The sequence below is a fragment of the Betta splendens genome, chromosome 6 (genome assembly GCF_900634795.4).
Source record: "Betta splendens chromosome 6, fBetSpl5.4, whole genome shotgun sequence".
In the NCBI taxonomy this organism is placed as follows: domain Eukaryota; kingdom Metazoa; phylum Chordata; class Actinopteri; order Anabantiformes; family Osphronemidae; genus Betta; species Betta splendens.
In genome coordinates, this window is record NC_040886.2 from 9,074,353 (window position 1) to 9,100,640 (window position 26,288).

The following is a 26,288-nucleotide window of genomic DNA, read 5'->3' on the forward strand; positions in this document are numbered from 1 at the left end:
CTAATTATACATTTTCACACTGCACTCGCAAACATTGAGGTATATATCTTTAACTGTGAGCGCTCCCTGTGATTTCCGACAATTTTTTGAAAAATTAAAATATGGTGCCTAAGTAAAACTAAGGTTTGCGTTGTAAAAAGCATCGGTACAATAATTACATGCACTTATTCTTTCCTTCCGTAGTGTGCATCGATTGCAGATTTTTGCTTGTTGCACCCGGCTTCACCGTGAAAGGAGGGGGGAAGTAGTGCAGCCTTCTATCTGAAGAGCGGGCGACGCCAAGGTTTCATCTCTCGCGAGGAACGACGCCGTTATCGGAATCCCTACAAACAACACGAGAATTCATCATTCACACGGTAATATAACCCAATCTTACATCGTACGTGTGTAGCGTGCCAGCACTGGGGAGCACAAGCTGTAGCAAATTAATGTTTTCTTGTTCTTTCGACAAACAGTTTACGAATGTTGCGTTATACTTCGAAGGCCTTTAGGCCCCACTAGCATGCTAGTTGCCACGCTAGCTTAAACAGCGACTTCTTTGCGTTGCTTCAGCTTTAACGTTAGCACGCAGCCTTGCAAATCCGTTTTTAGCGCCTGCTAACGTTAGCTATTAGCTATAGCTTATGTGTTTTTGTTCAGGTTACACAACGAGTGCACACTGTAACGTTTGCTGAAATCTTGCTACTAGCGTAGATGTCTGCAAGGGTTTATTCTTGGAGTTTCACAATCCAAGCAGACATTTAATCAACAAACCAAGTATCAGCCAGGCTATCACAGACCTCCGCCCTGTTAGCTAAGCTATGGCTAAACTGTTAATATAGAATAGCTTAACTTAAGCAGGAGTAGTTTAAGCACTGTGTGATACCTCCACGGCTTTTGAAGCCTTTCTTTCTTCAAAAATGGAATTGTTTCACGGAGGTAGAGTGAGATGCTATGATCTCATCTGCTGCTATTGTTTTAGACCTGTTCTGTTACATGCACATTATTAGAATGTCAGATTTGCTCCTGAATGTTTGTTCTGTATATAGTCAAATGCATCAGTTTTTTTTAAATGATCAATAAAATATGTAATAAGCGTGTATTTACACATCAATCTATCCATCCATCCATTTTCCAAGCCGCTTATTCCCTTATGCGGGGTCACGGGGGTGCTGGAGTCTAACCCAGCTGGCTATGGGCGAGAGGCAGGGTACACCCTGGACGGGTCGCCAGTCCATCGCAGGGCAACACATAGACAGACAACCATTCACACACACATTCACACCTACGGGCAACGGAGAGAAGCCAATCAACCTAATGCACGTCTAAAGAAATCATTTTTGTTGTGATTACTGTTGTTAGCCTGCAATGCTAGAACCAAATGTTACGTATATAACCATCAATTTGAGCTGAACATTTTTTTTATCCACTCACATAAAGTAAATTCAGATAAAGGTGTACATTTACTGTTACTTTTATCTTTTCCCCACTCAAAGAACTGCAATAGTCTAATGTAGTCAAAAGTAGCAGAATGACAACCCTTTTTACACACACACACACACACACACACACACACACACACACACACAGAATGACAACCATTTATACACACACACACACACACACAAATAAATGTGTGTGTGTATATGCATAGTATGTGTGTGTATATATATATATATATATATATATATATATATATATACGTACGTATACGTACGTACATATACGTATATATATATATATACGCACACACATATGTGTGTATATATATGTGTGTGTGTGTGTGTGTGTGTGTGTGTGTGTGTGTGTGTATGCATGTATATATGTATGTATATGTGTGTGTGTGTATTGAGTAAATGAGTAGTACTGGTAGCTGATTTGCCTACTGATTTTTGTCTAGATTTCTATAGTCCGCGTAAAATGTGCTACACAACAGCCTGTGTAGACACTGGTAATTAAAACAGGCTTATTAAATTAATAAGATGATGATAATTGTGGGGTTGCTATTTAAGGTGACACAGTGTTTAAGAGGTTAGAGTTTAGCCTTTAGAAAAGCCAAGAAAACAATGCCTATGTAAGCTGATCATCCTGAATTATAAAACTTGAAAATTGATGTAATGGAAGCAGCAGACATAGACTAAAAAAAGGGAGCCAAACCAGCCAAAGATTGACCATATCTTCCACAAAGTTGGATCTCATTAAAAAATAATTCATTTACAGGATGAAGCAAATGTAATACAAATTTTTGCTGGATGTTGCAAAATGTCAGTAAAAAATATAAACTACACTTTGGTCAAGTTAACAATGTTCTCCTTTTATGCCCCTCAGTTGTGAACGATGTCCGAACAAGACTTGGATGAAATTGTGCAAATAACAGTGGAGGACTTTAACGAGGACGACCATACAAGTATGTTTCCTGAGAAGTTTACATGTTTTAATTAAACTTTAGGGGTTTAATTCTTGCCTCCCTCACGTGTTTGCTGCAAAACTGTACAGGTTCTAATCAGCACAATAAACCCTACAGCAAGCTGTTCATCAGCAGATAATTAACACTATTGCCTCACATAGGAACAGGGAACACAGTTTTAGTCAGATCATCAGAAAGTCACATATCACAAGCTAATGTGTTGACTTTATTTGATTCGTAGCAAACATGCTGGACAATCACGAAGACGATGAGGAAAGACCACAGAAGAAAAGGAGAAAATTAAGCAACAGTCAGGAGAACAACACCAACAGTGACTTAACTTTTATTAAGGTACAGTATACTATTACATAAACTTTCTAAAACACCTTTCATAGCTACAAAAAAATTAAGGAATAATCTTTTTAATAGATAAAAAAAATTATATTATCTGTCTTCCCAGAACCTTTTGGTCTCATTTACCACAACAATCACTCAACGACTGGAAGGAATAGAGTCAAAAGTTCAGGCTCTGGATGCCACGTGCAGAGCCCTTGGGCGCAAACTGGACAACATGATGCCCTGCAGCAAAAGCCCTATCCAGGTTCCTATGGTCGCAGGATCCCCTCAAGGGGCCACTCAAACTTGGAACAAAGTGCGATGGTAAATTCAATTTTTCACAGACGATTTTACTGCTGTAAGGCAAACTTTGCAGACTAGTAGTAAATAATCATAATGCTTAGGCAAACACATGTAGTTTTTTACAATGTAATTTTTTCAGTTACTTTACACAGCTGCCTTTATAATTACAATCAGATCTTCATTGCTTAAGTGTACTCTATTAGTACTCTATTTAAAGTTTGCACACCTGTTTTTAACTTCTCTTCTAGTGTTGTTCCACAAACCAATGTCATAGTCAGCAGTGAAAACCCAAAGACCTCAATCCACACAGATAACCCTCTGGAGAATTTGCTCAGCAAGTGAGTACCTCACATTCACACTGTTTTTCAACATGAAGGCTGTCAGATCCACTTTGTTTATGTAATCTAGAAGTATATATTTGGATTCTCTTTTCGTTTTTTAGCACGGTGGCCAAGAGGCGACAGAACACAATACTGGTAAAGGTGCCAGGCCCTGAGGAGAGTCAGGAGGCACAGGACAGTGGCTCAGAAGCCAGTGACTCTGTCTCCAACGGTGACCAGTCCAGTAATGCACAAAATGGCCAGAATGTCACACTTATCACACTCAATTCCGAAGGTATAGCTACACTTTTGACTGAGACACACAGAAACAGCATTGACGATTGCGTTGCATGCATTTTTTCATTTCCAAGTTTAGAGAAATGAACATGTTATGTAAGTTGTGTAAATAAGTTTGATACTTTTTCATTCAAATTATTTTCCATTTATTCCTTCAACTCAACAAGCATCATCAGCGACAAAGCAACATCTCAAACTTGTAATGAAGTAGAGTATATGAGTAGTACTGGACTTTGAATGCTGTTAAACATCCTGCTTTTGATTCTCCTGTAAAAACTGAACATTATGTGAATAACGTGATTCTCACAGATGGTCTCCATACTGAAGGGGGAGCAAACTGTGCTGATGTGTCATATTGGTGTTCTTGTTGTTCCCTCCCAAAATGTATTGATTGTTATTTATTCATGTTTTCAGTAGCTTTGCTCATATGTCCTGGCTTAGACTAAGAGAATATCGTTTTGATTCTACAAACCCAAATTAGGTCCACATTGTTATATGGGAAGTGATTGTGGGTTGGGGAGTTTTTGGTTATCTTCAAAGTCAAGCTATTATTGGTTTATTTGCAGCTGTGGGTAACCATGCTAGAACTTTGTTAGTCAGCAATAGCTAGATGGTAACATGTGGTGTTTCGAGTAGTTTGCCTCATGCTTTGTTTGTGCGGTGGATTTAACAGCTAACATACACTGTGAAGAACAGCAAGCCACATAATCTGCTTTATGTCACTTCACCTACTTCTTCATTGCCACAAGGGGGTGCTATCATATCACATTACCTGTCTTAGTGAATAGCACTGCACTGTTTGACAGGAATTGTTAATCAATATATGTATATATATTACCCAGTTTACACACTGCAACAGATTACAGGATTGTTAACACAGCAAGGTTTGCTATCAGAGTGTTAAGTGTGTCTGAACACGTGTTCTTCTCTGTTCCCTAGATGACTACCCAGATGGCACCTGGCTGGGTGACGAGAACAACCCAGAGATACGGGTTCGCTGCCCAGTGTCTTCAGCTGACATGCTACACATCAGCACAAACTGCCGCACACCTGAGAAAATGGCACTGACGCTATTGGACTACTTGTTCCATCGGGAGATCCAGGCTATGTCAAACCTCTCTGGGCAGGGCAAACACGGCAAGAAGCAGCTGGACCCGCTCATGATCTATGGCATCCGCTGTAAGTGTATTCTTCTACTGTCAGGTCAAGGCATTTTTACGACACCTGCTTTATTTTGGTAAATCTGAATGGGAACATTATTCCACATCAGTACCAACAGACCTATGATGACTTTAACTTAACAAGTTTTGTTGTTTAATTCCTTGTCTCTTTGCCACATGCTTTTCGGCTGCTTGAAGTTACTTGTTTGTGATGACTTGTCAACATGTCAAAATGATGATTAGTAGGGGCTAAGGCAGTGTCTAGTAACCCAATTTTATATCAAGATTATTACATGATTTCTGCAACGTTTAAATTCTACTAATAACTATCACTCAGCTGGGGTTTAAATCCTTGCCTCCTTGTAGCAAGGAATGAACTCTCTGGGACCTTCCCACATTTTAGCCTCCTTCTCCTACAAAGCGGCACTGAATTGAACACAGAAATAGACTGCAGTTTCTATTCCCAAGGCGGGTTACAACAACATGAATTCTTCATTGCACACACGCATTAATGTGCAACACATTTTATAACATACCAGACTCTAAATGACAAGCATATGTCTGGTAGAAATATCCTAATGGAGTCAACTATAATTCAGGGAACACTTTGATTCCTAAATAAGTAGGTTCATGGTTGTGATGGCATACAGCTGGATACTTATGAAAGTCTTCTGGCTATATGTGCTGTATTTGTACCTCTCACAATGCAGGAGCTCTGTCATCTACAGTCTACCCTGTGAAATTCAGTATATGCCCCCTGCTGGAGAAGTTAGTAAATGTCCACATGGTGTATACAAATGTTTGAGCACTGGGTGAACCTGTAGTTTTCCTGCACCTTGGTTGGGTGTATGTACTTACGTGAAGATCTGGCCTGACATGAGGTATGCAGATGCTGGAGCGGTGCCAGTTGACTTTTAAATGACTCATTCTGGCTTGTAAAAAAACAAAACGGGAACAGGAATGAAGGAGCACCTGCCCTGCCTGCCTGTACAGGACCTGTCAGGTGTGAAAGGGCTCAGCTTCACTTCTGTCTCATTTGCTTTTGTCTCAAGCTGCTGCTGCTATGCTCATTTATGTAGAAATGAACTGTCACGCAGCTCAGACCGTTCACACGGCTAATAGCTCTGAGGTAGACAGCTATTAAATACATCCAGTACATCCTTGCATGCATATGGCTCCACTGAGAGAGGAATGAGGGATAACACAGCTTTTCAAAGGGTCTTCAGAATAAACACACTAAATTGAGACAGTCGTTCCCTTCACTCTTCATATTATCAGTTGCAGATGAATAGACCTTATTGCAACACCTTTAAACAGACTAATCACATAGCTTAATTAAGTCCAGTCTGCATGTTTTTTCAGTGCAGAAGTCTGTTTCTCTTTTCTGTACTGTACTGTTACTGTCATGCTTTTGTACGTTATAAAAAAAGCTGATATTAATCGAAGTGAGGTTTTGGAACACCTGCGGCTTAGATTAATGCAAAATGAAAGCACAGAGTCAACATCAGCCAACACAGTTGGAAAAAATGCCCTGTTTTCTCTAATAACAACATACCCAACTGGCTAATTAATCTGAAGATGAAGCTGTCAGTATCGCTCTTAAAGCTTCTTCAGCACTGGCTGCAGGCATACTGCTTACATTAGCCACAGCTGCTCTGGAAGATTTGGCTTTCAGATGATCACACACGTACATTCAGGTATCTAATCTACTTTATATTTTTGAGTCCAGGTGTTTTCTCAGGTTAGCTGTGTTGCCATGGATTACTTCACATTTTGTCATACAAATACTGCAGAGAGCGTTTTTTTAACTTAGACTGCTGCAGTTTAGCATTGCCACGACTGCAGGTTGTTGGGTTGACACCACATGCTCTCCGTCTTTCTTTCTCAGATGTATACCGGGTGTTGAAATTTGGCATGAAGGAACCAAACATGTACTGTTGACTCCCACTGTTTTTTCCTTGAGAGATGTGATGCACCCATTTATCAGGAGGCCAACAATGTTTACCTGCTTGTGTTTTTCTATATCCCCACAGGTCACTTGTTTCACAAATTTGGCATCACTGAGTCAGACTGGTACCGCATCAAGCAAAGCATCGACTCCAAGTGTCGTACGGCCTGGAGACGCAAGCAACGTGGCCAGAGTCTGGCCGTCAAGAGTTTCTCCAAACGCACACCTCGCAGTTCAACCTCAGGTAAACTAACCATTATGATCACATTACAGCGTGTGTTTGTCCTTTTTCTGTGTACAGTACACATATATATATATAACACTGACCATAGCAAGTGCTGTTTACAGCATGATGTGCTTTAAATACTAATAGACATTTCCTAAATGCATCTCACATACTCACGTACAGCTACTTTTGAACCTTTGCTACATTATCATGCATCGTGAGATATTAGTAGAGTCATCTTATCAAATATTTGGTTCTGTGTTTGGTCAAGTATCTTCTTTATCACAAATATATCAAAAAGGAAAAAAAAATATAGAACACCAGCCAGCATAAACTAGGACAAACTGATAAGAGGAGCACAAATAATGATCTAAAATATAAAATTCTTTTTAAAGTGAAATTCGACACCTGTTTATGTGTCTTGTGCTGCTGAACCAGTGAATAAATAGCATTTGGCATCTTTCCCTCATTACCTTCAGTTGATCCATAACATTCAGTCGTTTTTTCTCTTTCTTTTCCTACTGCGTTTATGCCGGAAAATAGCTTGGACCATATTAATGAAGAACACTTGGATTCTTGACCTGAGACAGGCCTTACTTCACTGGCTTTATAAAAGCTATTTTAAGACCCAAACTGAGATGCAGATATTGTGTGTCTCACTGCAGATGGTTGCAATCTGCACACAATGCCTGCTGTCCTCCTCTCCCTGTGAGCCATCACCTCTCACCTCTGACCAGGAAAAAGTAAAGCTGCAGGGGAAACCCAAATATCCTGTGAGCACACACCAGGGGTGGATTGTCAGGCCCTTCCTTTACAGGCTACACACACCCCAGGGTGTGCAACACAACACTAGTTCAGATGGTGCAGAGGCATTCATTAAACAGTCATTCCTTCCTTAATCAGATTATGATATTAATAGATTACATGCTAATGGACTCCAGAGTTATTTGCCAGTGAACTAGTAAATAAGAGCTGAGACCAAAAACACAGTTTTCAAAAAGCACCTGGCTTTCTCGTCTTCTGGCAAACAAAATCGCTGAGGATTATTTACATAGTGTAGCACACAGGCGTAGTAACAAAAGATAGGAGACAGCCGCACTTCATATCAACACAAAGCAGGACATTAGAGGAGTGTGTGATATGTTATGTGTGCTTGTCATCTAAAGCTCTGTTCAGTTTTGCATATGCTAAATATTGGCTGCGTGTCTTGCAAATGTTGCAGAGTCTGATATAAGCGCTTCTCAAAATGTGATGTGGAATCTTTTGTCGCTGCTGATCTGGTGTCTTTAGTTTGTTGTGAAGCTCCAACAGGTGATGTGACATGGGCCTTTAGAGTGTTTTAATAGCAGTGGTGGAGCAATCAGGAGCAACTTGGGCTATGTTTGTGACCTTTTGTACATGAATGCACTAGTGATCATGCAGCTGCTTCTTCTGTACAGAGGGAGGCATCATGGAAGAAGGAGGCCACATTGAAACTGCCACCCAGCAGACTTTGCACTACACTCTGGCCAATCAGCAAGTTCAGTTTCACCGTATTGGTGAGGATGGACAAGTTCAGGTGGTGAGTAAAGTTACTTCCATACCTGCTAAAACAGTTTTCTGTTTGCTATTTTTCTTCTCCTAATCATACTGGCCAATGAATCTCTTCCTAATACACGTTGAATGTAGGTGATGAGAGATCACATCCACAGTCCACATCCTCTGTGAGAACTCAAGTGGAAAAAGATATTTTGGTACAAATCCCCTCTCTGTATTTTCCCTTCAGCTTAATGGAGGGAAGAAATGCAGCTAAAAATTTTTTCAGTAACAACTTGTCACAGTTTTTATGTTGCTTAGGTGTTTACTGCTGCTATTTGTGTACAGTTTTGAACTGTCTCTCATCCTCCAATTCTGTATCTCAGATTCCCCAGGGTCAGCTGCACATTGCCCAGGTGCCGCAAGGAGAGGAGGTGCAAATCACACAGGACAGTGAGGCAAGTTAGTGTGAGAATGAGAAAGAGAAAAGAGCAAAAAGCAACCACTCCTTTTGTTGAGTCATTCTTTGTGGTGTATATTAAATTTCCCACTCACTCACGAGAATTGGTCTCTAAACAGAATAGAATAGAACTGTAACAGTGAACTCATGCCTGAGAAAAAGTGGTTTGTTTGGACATTGTCTGCTTTTGTGTGTGAGCGTTAGTGTATTTGTGTTGTGCTGGTCAGCTAATGATTTACATTATTGAAGTTGCTATTTGAAATTATTCCTAATATTTGTGTCAGCTTGTGAATTCAGCAAATGTTTTCAACCCCACTGGGCAAAAGGCAGTGTTATAGTGAATATCAACAGTTTTGAACCTGGTTGAACCGTTTGCACACCAATACACAGCACACACGCTGAAGTTAAAAGTCTTCTGTGCATATTGAACTAGGTAGGTTAACAGTAAGTTGACAGCAGTTACTGGACGACTGCTGTCTAGTTCATTTATCTATTAAAACTCAGTATCCTGTGAGAGTTATCTGTCAGGCTTAAAATGTTGCTGATGAACATGTTAAGATGAAAATCACTTAACCACCTTTAGCTGTGTGAAATATAGATATTTGAGTATTAAATTTATGATTTATAAATTTTCTTGTAGACTGCAAGCAAATATAACATTAATGGAAAAGGAAATCCTAATGGAGGCAACTGTTATTTTTCTTCTACTAATAAGACACTCATGAGTACTGTATGTGTCTGCTTGCCTATGCAAACAACAGTTTCACTGAAGCACAATGCACCTGAGTAATACCTGATGACAACGCTGAAGTGAAGCTTAGCAGAGGCTGTTGTTTCCTTTGCAGGATATTTATGATGTCTAGCTACTAATACACAAGGTTATGACCCTTGACACGTTAAAATACCCAGATGTTGGCCTTACCAGCTGAAATCTGAACCTAATCTACAAACCATACCGACTGTGAAAGAGGAATTTTCACAACAGCATCATTGTTAATGATTTTTCAAGTATGTGGAAGACAGATTTATTTCAAGGCACTAGGCTGTGTACACGTATACATGTGTAGTCACATACGGTACACAATACGAGCCACACACGCATGGCAGCTCGAACTTTGTGCAAAAGCAATTGACACCTTGACCAAGTGTTTTTCCCATTTCCTATTCAGTTTTGCTAAAGGACACTCGGGGGGGGGGGACGCATGATTGAGTGAGAGAGACGGAGCGAATTGGAGGCAGAAAAGCTCTAAAGCTTTTCCTGCTCTTTGTTTCTTAGGCCAGATTTTTTATTTCTCTTCTCTCCTTCCTATTCCATGATATTGTTTGTTTTCTTTGAGTTCAAAGCTTAGCAACAAAATCCCACTTCTCCCAACTGCCACTCAGAGAATATGTTTTCATTAGGAACGGGCCCCTTTCATCAAAGACATAGGGTTTAGCGTGCCAGAAAAGGAAATGAGCTGCTTGAGAGATTACAGTGCATTCTGTCCATATGGCAGCTCAGACACCGCTCCACATATACATAAAATACAATTACCGACAGAAAACAAGTGAGACATAGGGCTGCTTAAATTGCCTCGTGTGATATGTTCTCTCATGTGGTCTTGTTAATGTCATTGTGGGCATTCCGAGTTTACGATGGTCATTGTATCCCGATGAGTCGGCAATGGACGTGTGCCTGTGTGATAGGGTTTCTGCTGTTGTTGCCAGAAATGACAAAGTAGTAGACGTAAAACACAATGACTTTGTGTCCATTACTTCCTTAAACCTCACCTCTGCCAAACAGTCACTTCTCCTGAACTTGACATATGCTGCACACTTTGATTGCAAGAGGCCTGGTTTTGGAACTACTGAATGGCCTGCAACGAGCAGGTGTTAGCAATTTGTAGTCTACGCAGATGCATAGTGGAACCAAGATGTTAGCAAGATGTATCTTTTCATGTTTGCCAGTTAAAATAGCAAAATGTTGTGTCATGACGTGATGTTTCTATGTCACAGGGAAACCTCCAGATCCACCAGGTGCATGTTGGTCAGGATGGACAGGTAAGAACACGTTCAACACAAACATTGAAATTATAGAACACAAATGAAAACTTTAATGTGTTTTGCATGAAGGAGCAAAGAACTGTCTAATTTGGTTGTACTGAGGGATTTGGTTTTACTCAATCATTTATTATGCCGGAAACAGTATGGCAGCCACTTATTTTAGCACCAGAATTCCAATTTATGTCTGTATGTTAAACTGATGAAAACAAGCGTTCCTCTTTTTTGGTTGGACGTATTTGTGAAGCCATTGCACAGCGGCCCGTAGCTGTGTTGTTGATGTTTGTTTGCCATGTAAGAGCACCTGGCACAGCTCAGTTTAATGAACCGTGCTGACTCCTGTGTACAGTCATGTCACCTTTATACTCTCTGCTGTCTTGTCGCTGAGTGTGTTGGTCTCTGGTGTGTGTTTGTGTGTGTGAGAGGAATATTTTGCTGAGTATCTTTTAAAGGGTGACAGTGAGGCACGATGATCTTACAAACAACTGTCCGAGCGTTGCCTGCTATAGAATGAACCACTCTAGAATCCTGAGTGTATTGGTTTGCAGGGTAGAACTATTGCTGTCATGTGTTTTTGATACAGTTAGATAATTCAAAATGTACTAAATCTAAACTTGACATTTGACAGACCAGGCAAAACAAATGTATTAAACAGCTGAGCATTTAGATATAATTCTCAACATTTATATAATAATGAACCACAAACTGACCTACCACACACACAGACGGTCAGTGTCTGTGTGTTTATCTCTCCTCCCTCCTCCGTCTCTGTCTTAGCTTCTTTGAACCCAAGGCCCTTCCTGTATTTTCCTCCTTTCCTCTGACATTCAAGCGAGTTCTTATGAAAGCAGGTCTGTGTATGACCATTACGGGCCACATATGGATGCCCGATGGTCTACACATATTTTTACATTCATGATTTAATCATGTCTGTGTAGATGTTAGGGTGTAGGGAAGGAAGGTCTTACTTGTGCTGCCCTGTCTGATGGTGTGCTACAATTTTTGATACAGTTTGTATCAACAGGTGCTTTTATTGAGGAATCTGCGTACGAGGCAATACATGAGCACTGTTGGGGTTAATACTAGAATGTTACACATTAAAAACTAAAACTGAAGTTATTACACTGTTAATTGCTTAAGGAGGAAGTAAAATGTAAAATATTTGGTTAGCGAGGTAATTTACTTTGATCTGGTGCAGTATTATCCTCTGCTTTGTCTCTTGACCTCCATTCTGCTACTTGAAAAGCCGATCATCACCCGTTCTGTGTCCCACAACATGTTAAAACTTGCAGTGAGGAAGGATTCATAAGCCACCCACCAACCGGTCCCATGTGCTCTCATCTGTTCAGTTCTCCATTTTATAGTCATATTAAGATCTCAATCATCCAGTTTGTTCATAGGTTCAAGGCACCATTGACTATCTGCGTGCATGCACGTTTCTGATGTGTGAAGACATCTGCTTTATATGAGGCTTTTTTTGTTGTTGTTTGTATTGTTTTATTGGCTGTTTGGCTCTGTGTGTGTTTTCAATTGATTGAGGTAGTCACCACACATCCTTGCGCTGCGTCTCTCTCACACAATAAACATAAACACACATGCATGCTCGTGTCCTTGGATGACCCGGCTGCTGAGCCCGAGAGCAGCATTCCTCTGTCTCTCTGGGACCCTGGAACAAATTCTAGCCAGTGTTCGGTTTAGTGTTTGCACCACAACACACATTTTGAGAAACCTCTTTGCCCCCTGATTTCAATCTGCTTATCAGGTTAAACCATTTTGGAAAGGACGTGTTATGTCATTCACAGCTTGCATTAACAAATGCAGTAGTTTCTTGAAGGGATGGCAACCAAAGCATTCTAAGATGCACACTAGAAAATGCACTTAGGCCTCTATTCCCTTGGCAGCGTCTGGAAGCCTAGTCCAATAAAAGCTCTTTTATTTTCTTTTTCTTTTAGCTCATTCTTTGATGGGGTCTGTAAAATGATATGAGTGCAGTTCCAAAGCAAACACAGTGTTGCAGGTCGGACTTTTCACACACAAGCAGTGGTACAGTACAGTGGCAGTCTTTCCTCACGTGTATATTGACAGGTTTTTATGGAGAGGAGGTTGAGACAGTCTACAGTATTCTTTTAGACTAAATCTTACATACTTAAAGGGCCCAAACAAGCATGATATTACTATTAACACTTGGTCACGGTGGTGAAATCTGTTTGACGAGTTATGGCTGCATTTGAGTGACAGAATATGTCGTTATCATAATTGGTTTAGTGTACCTTGGATCAGAATTCGTTAGGAACCTCAGACAAAGACAATAAAGATCAGACCTAATCCTGATGTGTACTGTCTAGTGACGCCTACATCAAATAGGCCATGTATGATGTCAGTGTTTTTGTAATCTGGTAGAAGAGTGCTGGGGCTATGTTAGTGTAACCTAGGCTAAGTCATTTATCACACAAGCTCCTTTCTGTTCTTTCCTCTTGGGCGGTTTTCCCTTCTCATGTTCCCCGTGCCGTGTAGCTGTGGTTACACCTGCCTTTTAAAGACCACATGCTTCATCCCATCACTCCAGGTCACTAATTGTCGGATGTTTACACTCTCAGGTCAAATTATGGATGTGTTTAGATCTATTACACAAGGTAAAATTGGTTTAATAGTGCTCACATGTTTTTAAGGCTCACTTATGTTGTTTGTGTTGTGTCTCTCTACGAGAAGCAACATTTTCTTACCTGACAAACATTTAAAATTGATTGATGTGACAGAAGTCGCACTGAGAAGATCCATTACTCTGGAAGCAGCGTAGTGATTTTCTTTTGCAATGGGAATTGGCATGAGTAATGGATGATTTAATTACTTCTGAACCAAATAATCATTTTGTTTTTCAGTATAAAACCCTATATATACGCATTGTAATTGATGCTAATAAAACTTAATCCCAAGTTAAAGCAGCATTGGCATACAAGTTTTCCTCAACAAGTACAACTTAATATAATGAAAAAAATGGACACCATTCTGTTGAACTTTTTTTTTTGTCTGCTTCTAGTAGGGCATAATGTTTTCCATGGTCCAGTCCACCTCTGTCCCTCAGTTTTTACCTGTGTTATTGTTTGATCAGGACCTGTAACATTTGGTGCAACTACAGGCTGTGATAGGAATGTGGAGAGGCCCCTAGTCTGACCTCTCTGTCTACCCATCATCCTCTACTGCCACTGGTGATTTACTGCAGTGATCAGAGCAGTGACATGTGCAAATCCCACTCCTCTCTTTGTTTGTGTATTGTCTGCCTCCTTGTGTACACATCGGATGATTGTCATTTGGCTGTGAATGTTTGTGTCTCAGTTCTTATGTCAATCAGTGCCAGCTGAGCGCTGAACTTCACTCCACTGCAACTTTGCCAGCTGATAGTCTGAGAACAACGAAATCCGAAGTTCTCAAGCGGCCTGTAAAAGTCCTCTCATGCACATGGAAGAGAAGGCAGACCCACAGAACTATAAAATAACTAGTCTTTTACTGCACTGCCTGTCTGTCATGGCCGAATATCGAGCCTACTTCTGTGGGCTGTGGAAGATGAAAGGAGTGACTGATAAGGAGACGGCAGATGGAATAAAGATGGGGGAAGAAAGCAAAAAGGGAGACTGTCTGGAAGAGATGCTTTGTCCCAGTTGAGATTGGAAATGACACCAGTTAGGCTGTGAATTGGCAAAAACAGGCTATAAATCAAATGCAAGATACCAGGTGCCACATAAAAAAAACACAAAATACAATGTGTCTGCAATAGCCTTGGATGCCCCCACTTCTCCCCTACCCATTGCTGCTGTCACTCTGTTTGTAATGTTGAGAAAGCAGAAAATAAGCGAGCAGAGTGAGCTCACTGACTGATTATTTACCAATGTTCTGAATGTTGCCCACCGGGGGTTTAGATGTGATTGTCAAGAGTCTGAACCCGTTCCTCGTCACCTCACTCACCCCCCTGTTGAACGTCTGCCATCCCTTCCTGTCAACACATGTTACACTGCATCTGTTGGATCCTCCCTAGTCACATTGTTCACAGTCAATGTGGGAACTGGGTCACAGAGTGAGACTGCATCCAGCTCGGCCATGGTCCCTTCAGGCTGTCCAGTAATCACACGACCTGTCCAGCAAAGCAAAAAATACAGGCAGAACATTGCTTAGAGGACAAATGGGGAGATGCTAAAAGGAGGTAACAAAGAATGTGTGAGACATCAACCTCTGTCTGTCATCAATTATTGTATCTACTCACTCTAAACAAACTGCACATTTAAAGGAACAATGAATTTAAGTCATAAGACATTGGAACCTGTGTATTCTCTGTTTTAATGTTTGTCCCGGTGCAGAACATCTGTTTCTGTTTCTGATTCTGCAACTGCACATTTGATCATTAACGCTTGGACATGCCAAACATGAAACCACTTAGAGTCCGAACAGATTTTAAGATGGACTCTAAGTTAGCTAATTGTCCTCTGAACAGCTAATCACTGAGCCTCAGCTATGATTAGGTAACTTTGAATGGTCATAGCTACCAGTAAATGTGGATATTTTAAGTCATTTAAAAGCTAATGTACTGGAACCCCTACTTTGGGATTCATGTGATTCCATTTATCAGGGCAGCAAGAATTTGAGGCACCCTGATGAAGTGATTTTGACTGGTAGTTAAATGCTATCGGTCACATGAGAGCTGCAGCCGGACCTAGATCATCAGCATCAACTCATCATAATCATTTTAGAAATAAACTGGACAATGTCATTGGCAGTTTGGAAAATAGGGAATCTAAACATGTTGAGGCAAACATCTAAAAGTAAAGTGTAGCGATAATGACTCTTGAAGTATTATATTTAACTTGTGTGGGTACACTGTCTAACATTAGGATTTTGATCTGCAGTATCAAGTGTCATTATCGGTGTCACTGCTACAAATTGCTCCTTTAACGTTACAGAACCAGGGTTTGATTCGTGCGGGAGCCAAGCATTGGGCTCAAGGCCAGTGATGCTCAGGTTTTCTCTATAACTCTCTACTAGAGAATGTTGTTTCCAGTGTGTAAAGCTTTGTCAGGATCCCTCTGATTCACAGTGTGAGAGGAGGATATAAACGATGAAAAGATACAAACAGTGTGTTTTATGACCAATGTTTAGCGTAAGTGGGATGTACGTAAGCAGTGAAGGATTTTGAGGTCTAGTGGTGGATCCAGTTTCAAAGGAGTATCGGTCTGCTTTTTATCTTCAAGGCATCACAGCCTTTAGATAAAGGGACACGTTTCAGGGAATCCTTGGGTGTGTGCGTGTGTGTGTGTGTGTGTGTGTGTGGGTTATATTTTAAATCCGTGTAGCGGAAGGTACCACCAGTCGTGTTTTCCTTTGTCTTTGCTGGTAGAGCACACAGTGGCTGGCAGTGTCAGTAAGAAAGACCAGATGTTTAACATGCATCTGAGTATGACTCACCATCAGTACAAGCCTGGTGCAGCAGCCCCTGGACTGCAGTGTCCCATCATTCATCAGTTTAACTCCAGCAGGCAGAGTCAATACACCAACAGTCACCCAGATGACTTATGCTCAGGGCTGATTGTAACCAGGTCGATGATTGTACTTTAGTCATGTAAATATCTCACTCAGGAAATTTACCGCACATTGTAGTCATAATCCCCAAAAGGGGAACTTCATCAGTCTTTTTAATAACTCTGTGCAAAGCAGGATCTTGATATTTTCGTCTGCACACACCACAAACATGAGCTGAACTGGTGAATTGGTAGGATGGAAAAAAGCCGCTTGCCTCATAGAGGAAAAATGCTGTTGTGAAAATTATAGCGAAACCAGTCTACATGCACGTTGCACTGCAACTAAGAAAATCATCAATGTAGTAAGAAATGCTAAGGAAAAATATTTCCTTGTGAATCTAACCATTTAACAGAAGGTTGTCATTGACTCTGAGTCCTTTGCGTGGTTTGTTTTGATTTTCCTTTTATAAGTTCTGGCAAATGTACAGAAAGTAGTGAAACAGATTGTATCTTAAAAAGATGTGACGCCTCATCGACTTAAAGACTCCGGCGGGTTGCATACTGATGTAAGATGACAGATGTCTTTCACAGCAGGTTTGAGATTTGAAGTTCTAACTCTTGGATCTCTGACTGCTGTGCGTCAAGGGCGCAGAACCCATCGAGTCCTCTTAAAAAGAGAGGTTGTCTGGGGCTACATGTGCACTCCGCAGAAAGTTCACTCTCAGGTCATTTGGACATGATGAGTGTTCTCATTAGTTTTTGGTTTTGTTTTGTTTCTGATCTGAAGCTGTGTAAGTACTAGGATCTTGCCAGATGTCACTCATTCACTTGATTGATACTAGATTGATCATCCTATTACGATTGGTATGTTGTGCAGTGTGACATTTTGTTTGTTGAGTTTTACAACCTGTGTATATCTTCTCCTCTGGCTCCATCAAATTACGCAGGATAATTGGAAACACAATAAAGTCATTATCTTAAATCATGACATTTACCAACATTGTAAAAAAAAAAGCCTGCGTTAGTTCAGAAAGCCAAGTTTGGGTTTGTGCTCAAGAACAGAGACAGCCTTCAATGGCGTTTTCTTCCTTTTCATTTTAAAGAGGCCCGACTCTTAATTACCACTGTTATTTTTGTCATGAGCCCGCTTTTGATTTGCTGGTTCTGGATTAAAATTCGAGTCAAGCTGGTTTCGTCGTAAAACCTCTCTGAGCCCTGTGTGAATCTGTCTTCCAGTCTGCTGGTGGGAGTTGCTGAGCAAAGGATGCAAGGGAGGGTTTGATTGGATGCAGGTGTTGAGCTCTGGTGTACACACAGTGTCAGGGTGTGGGTGGAGATGGGAAGCAATGGGCCAGGTTACGAGGCCAAGTGTCTCGCAAGACATACAATTTATAAAAAGTATTCCAATGAATAATATGTTGACAGCATATTGATAGACACGATATTATCGCCCGTGGATATATAATATGACTTGTGAAAGGTGTGAACGTATAAGTGAGAGAATTCAGAAATCGGAGAGGAGCAAAGCGTGACACTCTTAGGCTTCTGTTTCAGCCGACCCACTTTGATTTGTTTCACAGCTTCTCTTCTGAGACCCAGGCAAAGTGAGAATAGTCCTCACACAAGTTCCCAGCCTACAGTAAACAAGCCCTCAGAGCACGGCTCTGTCCACGGGCATTTTTACAGCCAAGTTGCAGCCAGGACTCAGTCCCTACTCCTCTACTCTCTTCACACCCCATCTTTCCACCCAGAGCTAGCATTTCTGCCTGGACATCTGTCCAGTGCTGGCAGTTGCAGATGTTGACAGCTGTGAAGCTGAGAGGAAGTTCCAGGCACTCTCAAGTCCAAATGTTTCTTTTTTTCATTTCCCTGTTTTGTTTTGTTTAGCTTTTTTTTTTCCTCAAATCGACTGAGATTGATCAGAACCAGATTTGTGTGGTTCCTAAGTCTTAAGTCCCATATGTATGTTATGTGTATGGATTTTAGTTTCTTCAGAAATGTGACAGGGATTCCAGCATACTTCGATTACAGCAGGGGTTAAGCAAAATCTCACCATACCCAGACACAAATACACAGAGGAACGCTAAGCGAGTGACTCATCACATCATCTGATTCACAAACAAGTTCAGCTGAGACCTCCTGTGAGCCTGGGAATTGATGCCAGCCTTCCCCATCTATGCTCATGGTGCAAACAACTTTGGTAAAATAATGCCTGAGACTTTAGAAAGGACAGAGATGGACATTCACATGTGTTGCATTTCTGGTCAAACCATGTTTTCTTGAAAGATTATTTTTTTATGTAGGTTCATACGATGCCAAAGCAGAAGAGTCAGTTTTAAAATTCTAAAGAAGGGTTTAGGTTAGTTCTTGTTGTTCATTCTTCATGAATCTGTTCGGTCCAGTCGGTCATGGATGTTTTTTGCATTAAGCTGCAGCTCTTGTACTATTTTTTTTCTCTTTCCTTTTCCCATTGCAGTATTTCTTTAGTGTTCTGGACCCATTACTAAAGGCATTACAACATCAGCAAAAGATTTATTTATTTATTTCTATTTTTTTCCAAGACCATGGCAGCTAGCAAAGCCTGCAAAGTTGCAAAGATGGTTGCTCAGTGCTCCTCTGCTCTGCTGTATTCCAGCACCATAGACCTTTTAACCCTACTTGTCTGCAGGCTTTGCTTTTTTGACCTACTAGCATGGGGGGTGGAGGGCAGCCAACCAGTCAGCCAACCTGCCATCCATCCAGCCAGCCAGTCATCCCGCTCTGAATATTTTTAAGGGTCCCAATCCTTAAAACCCCAAGGTCAACAGAAACTGATTAAGATTAGATTAAGATCCACTGACGGTTCCAGTGTCTGACAAATTAAACTCAAAATGTCAAATCTAATATATGCTTTAATATTTCAGATGAGTCATCCCCGCTTTTACGCAATTGAGGCAAGATTACAGATACAGTGTTTTCCCTGCTTTTTGGGAATCGTTTGCTTGGGAAACCCTGAAATGTTCCTCACCTGCTCATGTGTATGTGGGTATATGCTGGTTTCTACTTACAGTGCTGAGTTGTTGATTGTTATTTTTACTTTTGCATCATTGCCAGTGAGTTTAATGATGATTATGTCCCATTAGCTAAATGAGAGGTAATTATCATCTATACTCACGGAGTCGCTTAATAGTGATTCAAATGACCTTGCAAGCTTGTGGTAATCACAATCTATCATTTATGCTAATGGGGAGTACACGCTAAGTACACATTCTGGGCAAGTACATGTAAACCTCTTGACCATAAACGTAGTTTTTCGATTGTTTTTGATGGACCCGTGCTTAAAAGGCGTGCTTGACAGTATTTCACTCCAGCAGCGGAGACGAATGGTTCTGACAAAGTGAGTCGTGGGACAGGATGTGGACCCGAGAAGTTCCTGCATAATCGCTGCAGCGATCTCACACACCGTTCCAACTCTGTAAATGCTTGTGTGAGCCTCTGTGCACTGCCCCTCGCAGCTGAGAATGCAAACCGCTCTGAAAGGGAGGTTCAGAGTCTAATTGAGTGAGACAAGTGTTTATAATTTGGAGTGTCAGCCATGGCATCCCTTGAACCCCCAGTAATTGTACATTTAGATACACTGGTCAGACTGTATAGACAAATCATCCGCACGCTGTGCGCACACGGATGAGTGCTTGGCAGAAACCATGTTTGAAATCTAATGAAAACATGATGAAATGCGAAGATAAGGTTGCGTCTCCGTGGATGTCGGCCACCAAAACACTTACTCAAGTGTTTGTTTATGATTTCTGATTGTTCTAATGACAGCTGACAGAGGGCAGATAGTGAGAACATTTAGTCCCTTTTGAAATGAAAACTACTGAGCAAAGTACTATATGTATATGTGACATACACAATAACCCAATTTCTCTAAATATTGAACTGTTGCTGTGTAATTAAGTGTCTAGATCAACCTCCAGACTAATGATCTAATTGATCAGGAATGTTTTCTGTGTCATCAAACGCTGTGATTCATTTGACCTGGCACTGACTGTCTCTGTGTTAAGCTAACTAACTCATCTAGCCTTATTTATGTCTGTACTTCTAGTGCTTGTTGTCAGATTGTGTGAGTCAGGGCCGACTTCTTAAACTAATCACTTCCACTGGGCTGTCTGGAACTGACACATTCTAGCGACGAAGATACGGATTTTGCGGCTGAACTGGTAAAGCGTAAGGTGACGAGGCAGAGCAGCGGGTACCGGGAATGGAGTGGGGGGGGGTTAACAGAACCTTTGAAGCCTGTCACTAACTCAGAACTTCAAAAGCAGTGTGGACAGTGTGTGGCTCCGGAGACGCTGTTTGGCTGTCTGACTGAACGGGTTAGGGGGGCGACAAACAGCATCTGTAATTGAGGTTGTTGAGGTTTGGGCTTTTTCTGCTGGCTTGCATATTCTCCCTCCAATTTTCAATGTCTGCTAAGCATGTCCAACCCAGGCCTAACAACACGTACAGCTGGAGACATTTGGCCTCGCATAACATCACAGGGATACAGCACACAGAGATGACATACATATGAAACCTGCCAGACAAAAGGCTCTGAAGAGGCCTGTGTTCATTCCAAGGCCGTGAAACTGGGGAAAATATAAATAAAATCCGTCTGTCAGTTAATGCAGGAATGCTTTTGATTTGAGACCGGGTATTCCCCTCCTGCCACTCTGTGAGCTCTCGGGCCACACCGGTGGTTACTGGACCTCAATGTGATAAAAACACATGCACAAAACTGCGTGAACGCTCAGCGTCCGCCTCTCTGTGTTTGTGTTGACAGGATGATTGTACATTAATTTGTATGTCTGTTGTCACATGGGAGCCGCGCTATCCAAATTAACAGCAGCGCTCCGCTAATCCCAGTACAGCTGTGTGTGCGCGTGTGTACAAACACATACATGATGACACGATCCTGTGTTTGTGGTTAAAGTCTATCTATAGACGCAAAACTATAGGAATCCCCAGGAAGTCTCCAGCTGCAGCGCTTTGTAATTATTGTGTCAGAACCACAGAGCTCTAATGTCGCCTGGCTGCTTTTTACGCTGTGGGAGATTAGGATCCCCCACTGATGTTACACTAATTAGTCTCTGCCAATTCCTTTCATTCCGTTGTCTAAATATGACTAAAATGAAACCAAATACAGACAAAGAGTGAAACTTGTAAAAATCTAATTTAGTTGAATGGATCATAAAGTTCCTCTCCGAACTCAATATAAACATAAGGAGGGAGCGAAAACAGCTGGGATCAGATGTTGATAATATTTTACATCAGGCTGACACAGCAGTGCTCCACAACTCCGTGCACAGCAATGACTACCTGTTGTTGACTGTACTTGATGAAAGAACGTAAACACATCGCATAGGACTTAATAAAGGTTCCTGTTTTCATTCCATTCTCGTCTCTGGCATAACTCCTCGGTAGTGAGTAATAAGTGCAGACCCTGCATTCACACACACACACACACACACACACACACACACACACACACACACACACACACACACACACACACACACACACACACACACACACACACACACACACACACACTATGTTGTTATTGGTTGACATTTCCTTCTACCCTTCCTTGTTTCCACTAGGTGTTGCGTGGAGCACAGCTGATAGCCGTGGCATCAACTGACGGAGGGGCCACAGCCGTTGAGGGCACCTCTCTGGCCCCCGACATCCAAGTGCAGTACGTGCAGCTGGCCCCCGTTACAGATCACACAGCTGCAGTACAGGTAAGACAACACACATCTACTAAATTAAGTATGACATGCCATGGTACACATGCCAATGGTACGACTGGATTCAGGGACCATCTACTGACCCCCAGTCTTTACCTTCTGACCTAAAGGCTGTGATTGACTGAAAATCAGAAGCAGTGTCTCTCCAGGACCAGGGTTAGTCACCAGGTAAAGGTTCTGGTTTCTGGAGCTGACACTTGTCATCCTTTGTACTGTAATGGTTTGAAAATGCGCGTAATGACAATATCCTGTAATATTTCACTCATAATTACTATAATGTTGAAATAAAAATATGGGTATAATCTCAGCAATCTAGCTAAACTATGCACAGTTAGAATGAAGCTGCTTTCGCGCCGTTGTCATTATTTTCTTTAAATCAAAAGCTCTCAGCTCACTTTGAGTCATTATGGCGGCTGTCTGAACAAACAGTAATTTAACTTAATAAAGTAGAGAGGATGGAGTGCTACAAGGAGAAGAGTGGTGTTTAGTAGATATGCCTAAAATCTCATGATGATTCAACTTGTTGGGCAACAGCCACACGTGGAACCAGGACGATGCTCGCGCCTTTGAAGTGGCCTCTTTAAGTCTGAGGGGAGAATAACAGAGCAGCACAGTTTGCCTGCTTCTCTGCCTCTGTGTTATTTGAGTCTGCTGAACGTTACGTTTTCTCCTTCCAGCTTGTTTCAAGTCAAGTGGGCACTTTGTTGTGTTGTAACAAAAGCAGAGAAACCCAGAAATAATTTATGGCTGTATAAAATAGTATGGATCTCCCTCTGTCATGTGATTAATCACATCCCTGAGATGTGTAGCGTGCAAATGGTTGAAGCAGCCCACACATCAGGTTTTAGGGTTTCCTTTCTAAAAGGCTGCCTCAGTTATCTTGTTGTCCTTTTGTTGTGCGTAGTTGTCTAGGTAATTGATTCCTTGCTCCTGTGAGCATGGGGGTGGTTAAAACATCCTATAATGATTACATTTCTTGGGGATCATACCAAAACTGTTACTCTTGCTGCACACGTTGTGTATTTCCGAGCATACGCAATGATTGCCACCCCGTGTTCCCAGATCTGGGCTCCACGTTGCTTGGTGGGACACGCAATCAAACTGTTTGTTTACCGAACTGATTCATTTGAATTTCAGCTCTAAGATGACCTCAATTTTTCCTGATGTTTGATTGTACACAGATCTTTATGAAAATCAACAGAGTCGACAGAGGTCTGGTCAGTCATCAGGGTTCTGTTCAAACGGGAAGGAGTTCAGTGAGGACACATAGACCAGGTCGACACAGTGTAGTATTAACCTAGATGCATCAAATCAGTGACGGGTCCTGGGACGATTCATGTTAGACGTAGGAAAAAGCTGTAGTCAGATGCTACAGAGCAGCCATTCGCAACAGCAAACAGAAATAGAGGGCGACCTGCTGCAGGGCACGATATTGTGCCATTAGCTTTGATAGTCAGTAAATGTAGCTGACTTTCAGTTTAGAGTTCAGAGGAAGGTTAACGCTCGTCTTTTTCCCTCTTTCTTGAAAAGTGTTGAATGGAGAGACTTGCTCTCATCTGTTTCCAAACACAAGGAAGCATTTATACAAGTTCTTGAAAAATTACTTCGACTTTCAATTTATTTGTTTTTGCATTTTTTTTCCTCTCCTGCTCTTTTTATGAAATCCTTTCCGTGGCACGAGCTGCAGTAGGTGAAGTCAGCATGTCGGTGATGAGCATGTGTGCCGGGATTCACGCAGCAGCGGGCTTCACAGTTTCGGAGCCACACGGTGCAGTGGAACTTTAATCCATCATTATCTCCCCTAAGGAGAACAGACCCTCCTTTGAATGACCTCTTCGCTGCCAGTGTTGTGTCAGCCTCGTGTGTCGTTCGCCTTGAGTGTGCGTCCGCGGTGCAGCTGCGCTGCAGACTAGTAACAGCGCGCTGCGGTGGAAGGATTAAATGCTGCAGGTGTGCTCGAAGGAATCTTTGGCTTAGGTTTGAGGAAGGACTGAGTCACTCCTCATGGTCATCATCCAGGACAGAGTCACGAACTCCTCTTTGCTCAAACAATACCTCGCTCTGTCTGACGACAAGCAGGGAGACAGTGGGACAGCATTAAAGTACAAATAGCTCATCTCTTGTCAACTCTCTCTCTCTCCACCTGTCACTCTGCCTATTTTCTCATTCCTGTCACCAAATGTCTCCCCTCCCTCTTTCTTCTTTCTGAAATATTCCCTCTCATCACATAATCTGTCATCATTGCTCTGCTCTGTCTTCGGCCTATGGTATGGCTCTGTACTTCTGCATTGTTTTGTTTTTTTGTTTTTTTTTGCAAACTTTGCTGATGAGCTCAGACAGGAAACGACATAATGAATATGCTGCGTCTCTTCTGTGTCCTCTCTTTCATGTGTCCCAGGCTGGCGAGCTGGCCCCAACCCTGCAGGCAGACTTGGATGTGAAGGAGGCCATCCAGGGTGCCATTCAGGGAGAAAACGGCGAGGTGGTCCAGATTGTCACGTCCGTGGCCACCTGAAAGCCCAGTTCTGGTTGACACAAGCCAGGATTGTGCCGCGGACCCAAGGCCTGATGAGTCTCTGTGAAACGTGGGAGGTTAATAAATGCGAACAGTGGAGTCTGACAAGCGGACACACTGAAGGTCACTGATGTTATGGAGGAAAGGGGCATTTTAATTTGTAGTATTTGTTTTCCCTGCGCATTGCTCCGACCAGATGTCACAATGTGGAAACTTACACGGAGAACCCGAAACGACCGTGACACTCCACAATCAACTGCGGTCTGGCTGGTGTTTTCATCAGCAGACAGGGCCTGACCTCCCACAGACTGCGCTCTGGGATTGTTGTCGGTCCAGGGAGGATGCTGCGTATGCAGACCATCACCCTGCCACTTCATCAGCACACAACTGTTTACATCAGCTTGGGAAAATGGCGGAGTTATTTAGACTTGAGATGCTTGGCTTACCCCAAACCCATGAATGTGATGTCAGACAACCGGTCATGTGCTTCTTCTCTCATCAGCTGTCGCCATGGAGGACTTTGAGAGTAGGCTGACTTTGCTGAGGACCGCTCCACTCGGTTGTGATTAATTTGGTTTCCAGACTCAGTCCATACTGTCCCTCCAGGGCCCTGACCCTACTTCACTCAGTTCAGCTTGTGTTCACATTGTTCAGCCCCACACTTTTGTTTGTGTTTTTGATTTATCTAATTGTTACATGCCAACATTTTCAAGGGGAGCTTCAACTTCAGAGGTGAAACACCATCAAATAAAAAACTAGAAGAAATGGGGGCAGTGGTAGAACAGGATGCTTGTAGAATACCAAGGAGATCTTGAAGTTGTTTATTTACCCCAAATATGTCTCTGTGAAAGACAAATACATGTCAATAAAACATGTTTGTGGTTGCCATAAAAGTATGTTTTTATTTTCTCTGTGTATTTTGACTTTTTTCCATCAAAGTGGTTTCAAAGTTTTCCAAGACATGATTTTACTTTCATGTGCTACAAATAGACAGTTGAGGAAGCATGAAATAATAGTTCGGTTTTGAGGTTGTGTTTCATGTCGAGCTATTTTATTTAGTATTTTAACAGTAAATATGTATCATGTCAGCTCCAGCAATAGGACAAGGCTACTGTATTGTCAGTAATCGTGACAAAATAACAGAAATAAAAAGCTTTGGCTTCACAAATTTTTTGTCTGCAGACTGTAATTAATTTGTGGCCTCAGCAGTTTGTGAACTATAATTAGTCTTCTTGAGACTGTGCTGGAGTGATTCTCCGCTAATGCTGAGTATCTCAGCAGTCAGACACTCTGAGGTTGAGTGCTTCTTGCTCGTTTCCCATGCTCGGTGTGATGTAATAGGGTATTTCAGGGTTGAAAGAAAGAACCAGGCGACAAAATGAACTTGATAGAACAACATCCACGGTCTTGGCTGTTTCCTTCCAGTCTGTTGTTACTGTCTTTGACCCCTTTCACATCTTGTCCGTGGTCTCTCCTACATATCCGTCTTTTCCCACTGGTAGGAGTGTGT

General features: G+C 41.8%; 1 protein-coding gene across 2 annotated transcripts; it reads left to right on the plus strand.

Moving 5' to 3' along the window:
• Positions 1-196: 196 nt before the first annotated feature.
• On the plus strand, positions 197-25,946 carry banp (BTG3 associated nuclear protein). 2 transcript variants are annotated; one of them, XM_055509769.1, is made up of 14 exons: positions 197-356; positions 2,308-2,386; positions 2,628-2,737; positions 2,847-3,046; positions 3,274-3,363; positions 3,468-3,640; positions 4,582-4,821; positions 6,836-6,994; positions 8,416-8,537; positions 8,878-8,949; positions 10,947-10,991; positions 22,117-22,257; positions 22,374-22,431; positions 24,662-24,796. In XM_055509769.1, exons 2-13 carry the CDS (start codon positions 2,317-2,319, stop codon positions 22,386-22,388), a joined length of 1,437 nt encoding a protein of 478 aa, XP_055365744.1. In that variant the 5' UTR covers positions 197-356; positions 2,308-2,316; the 3' UTR covers positions 22,389-22,431; positions 24,662-24,796. The 2 variants fall into 2 exon arrangements, with proteins under 2 accessions (XP_055365744.1, XP_029008621.1); XM_029152788.3 differs by lacking the exon at positions 22,374-22,431 and having other exon boundaries at positions 24,662-25,946.
• Positions 25,947-26,288: the final 342 nt, after the last annotated feature.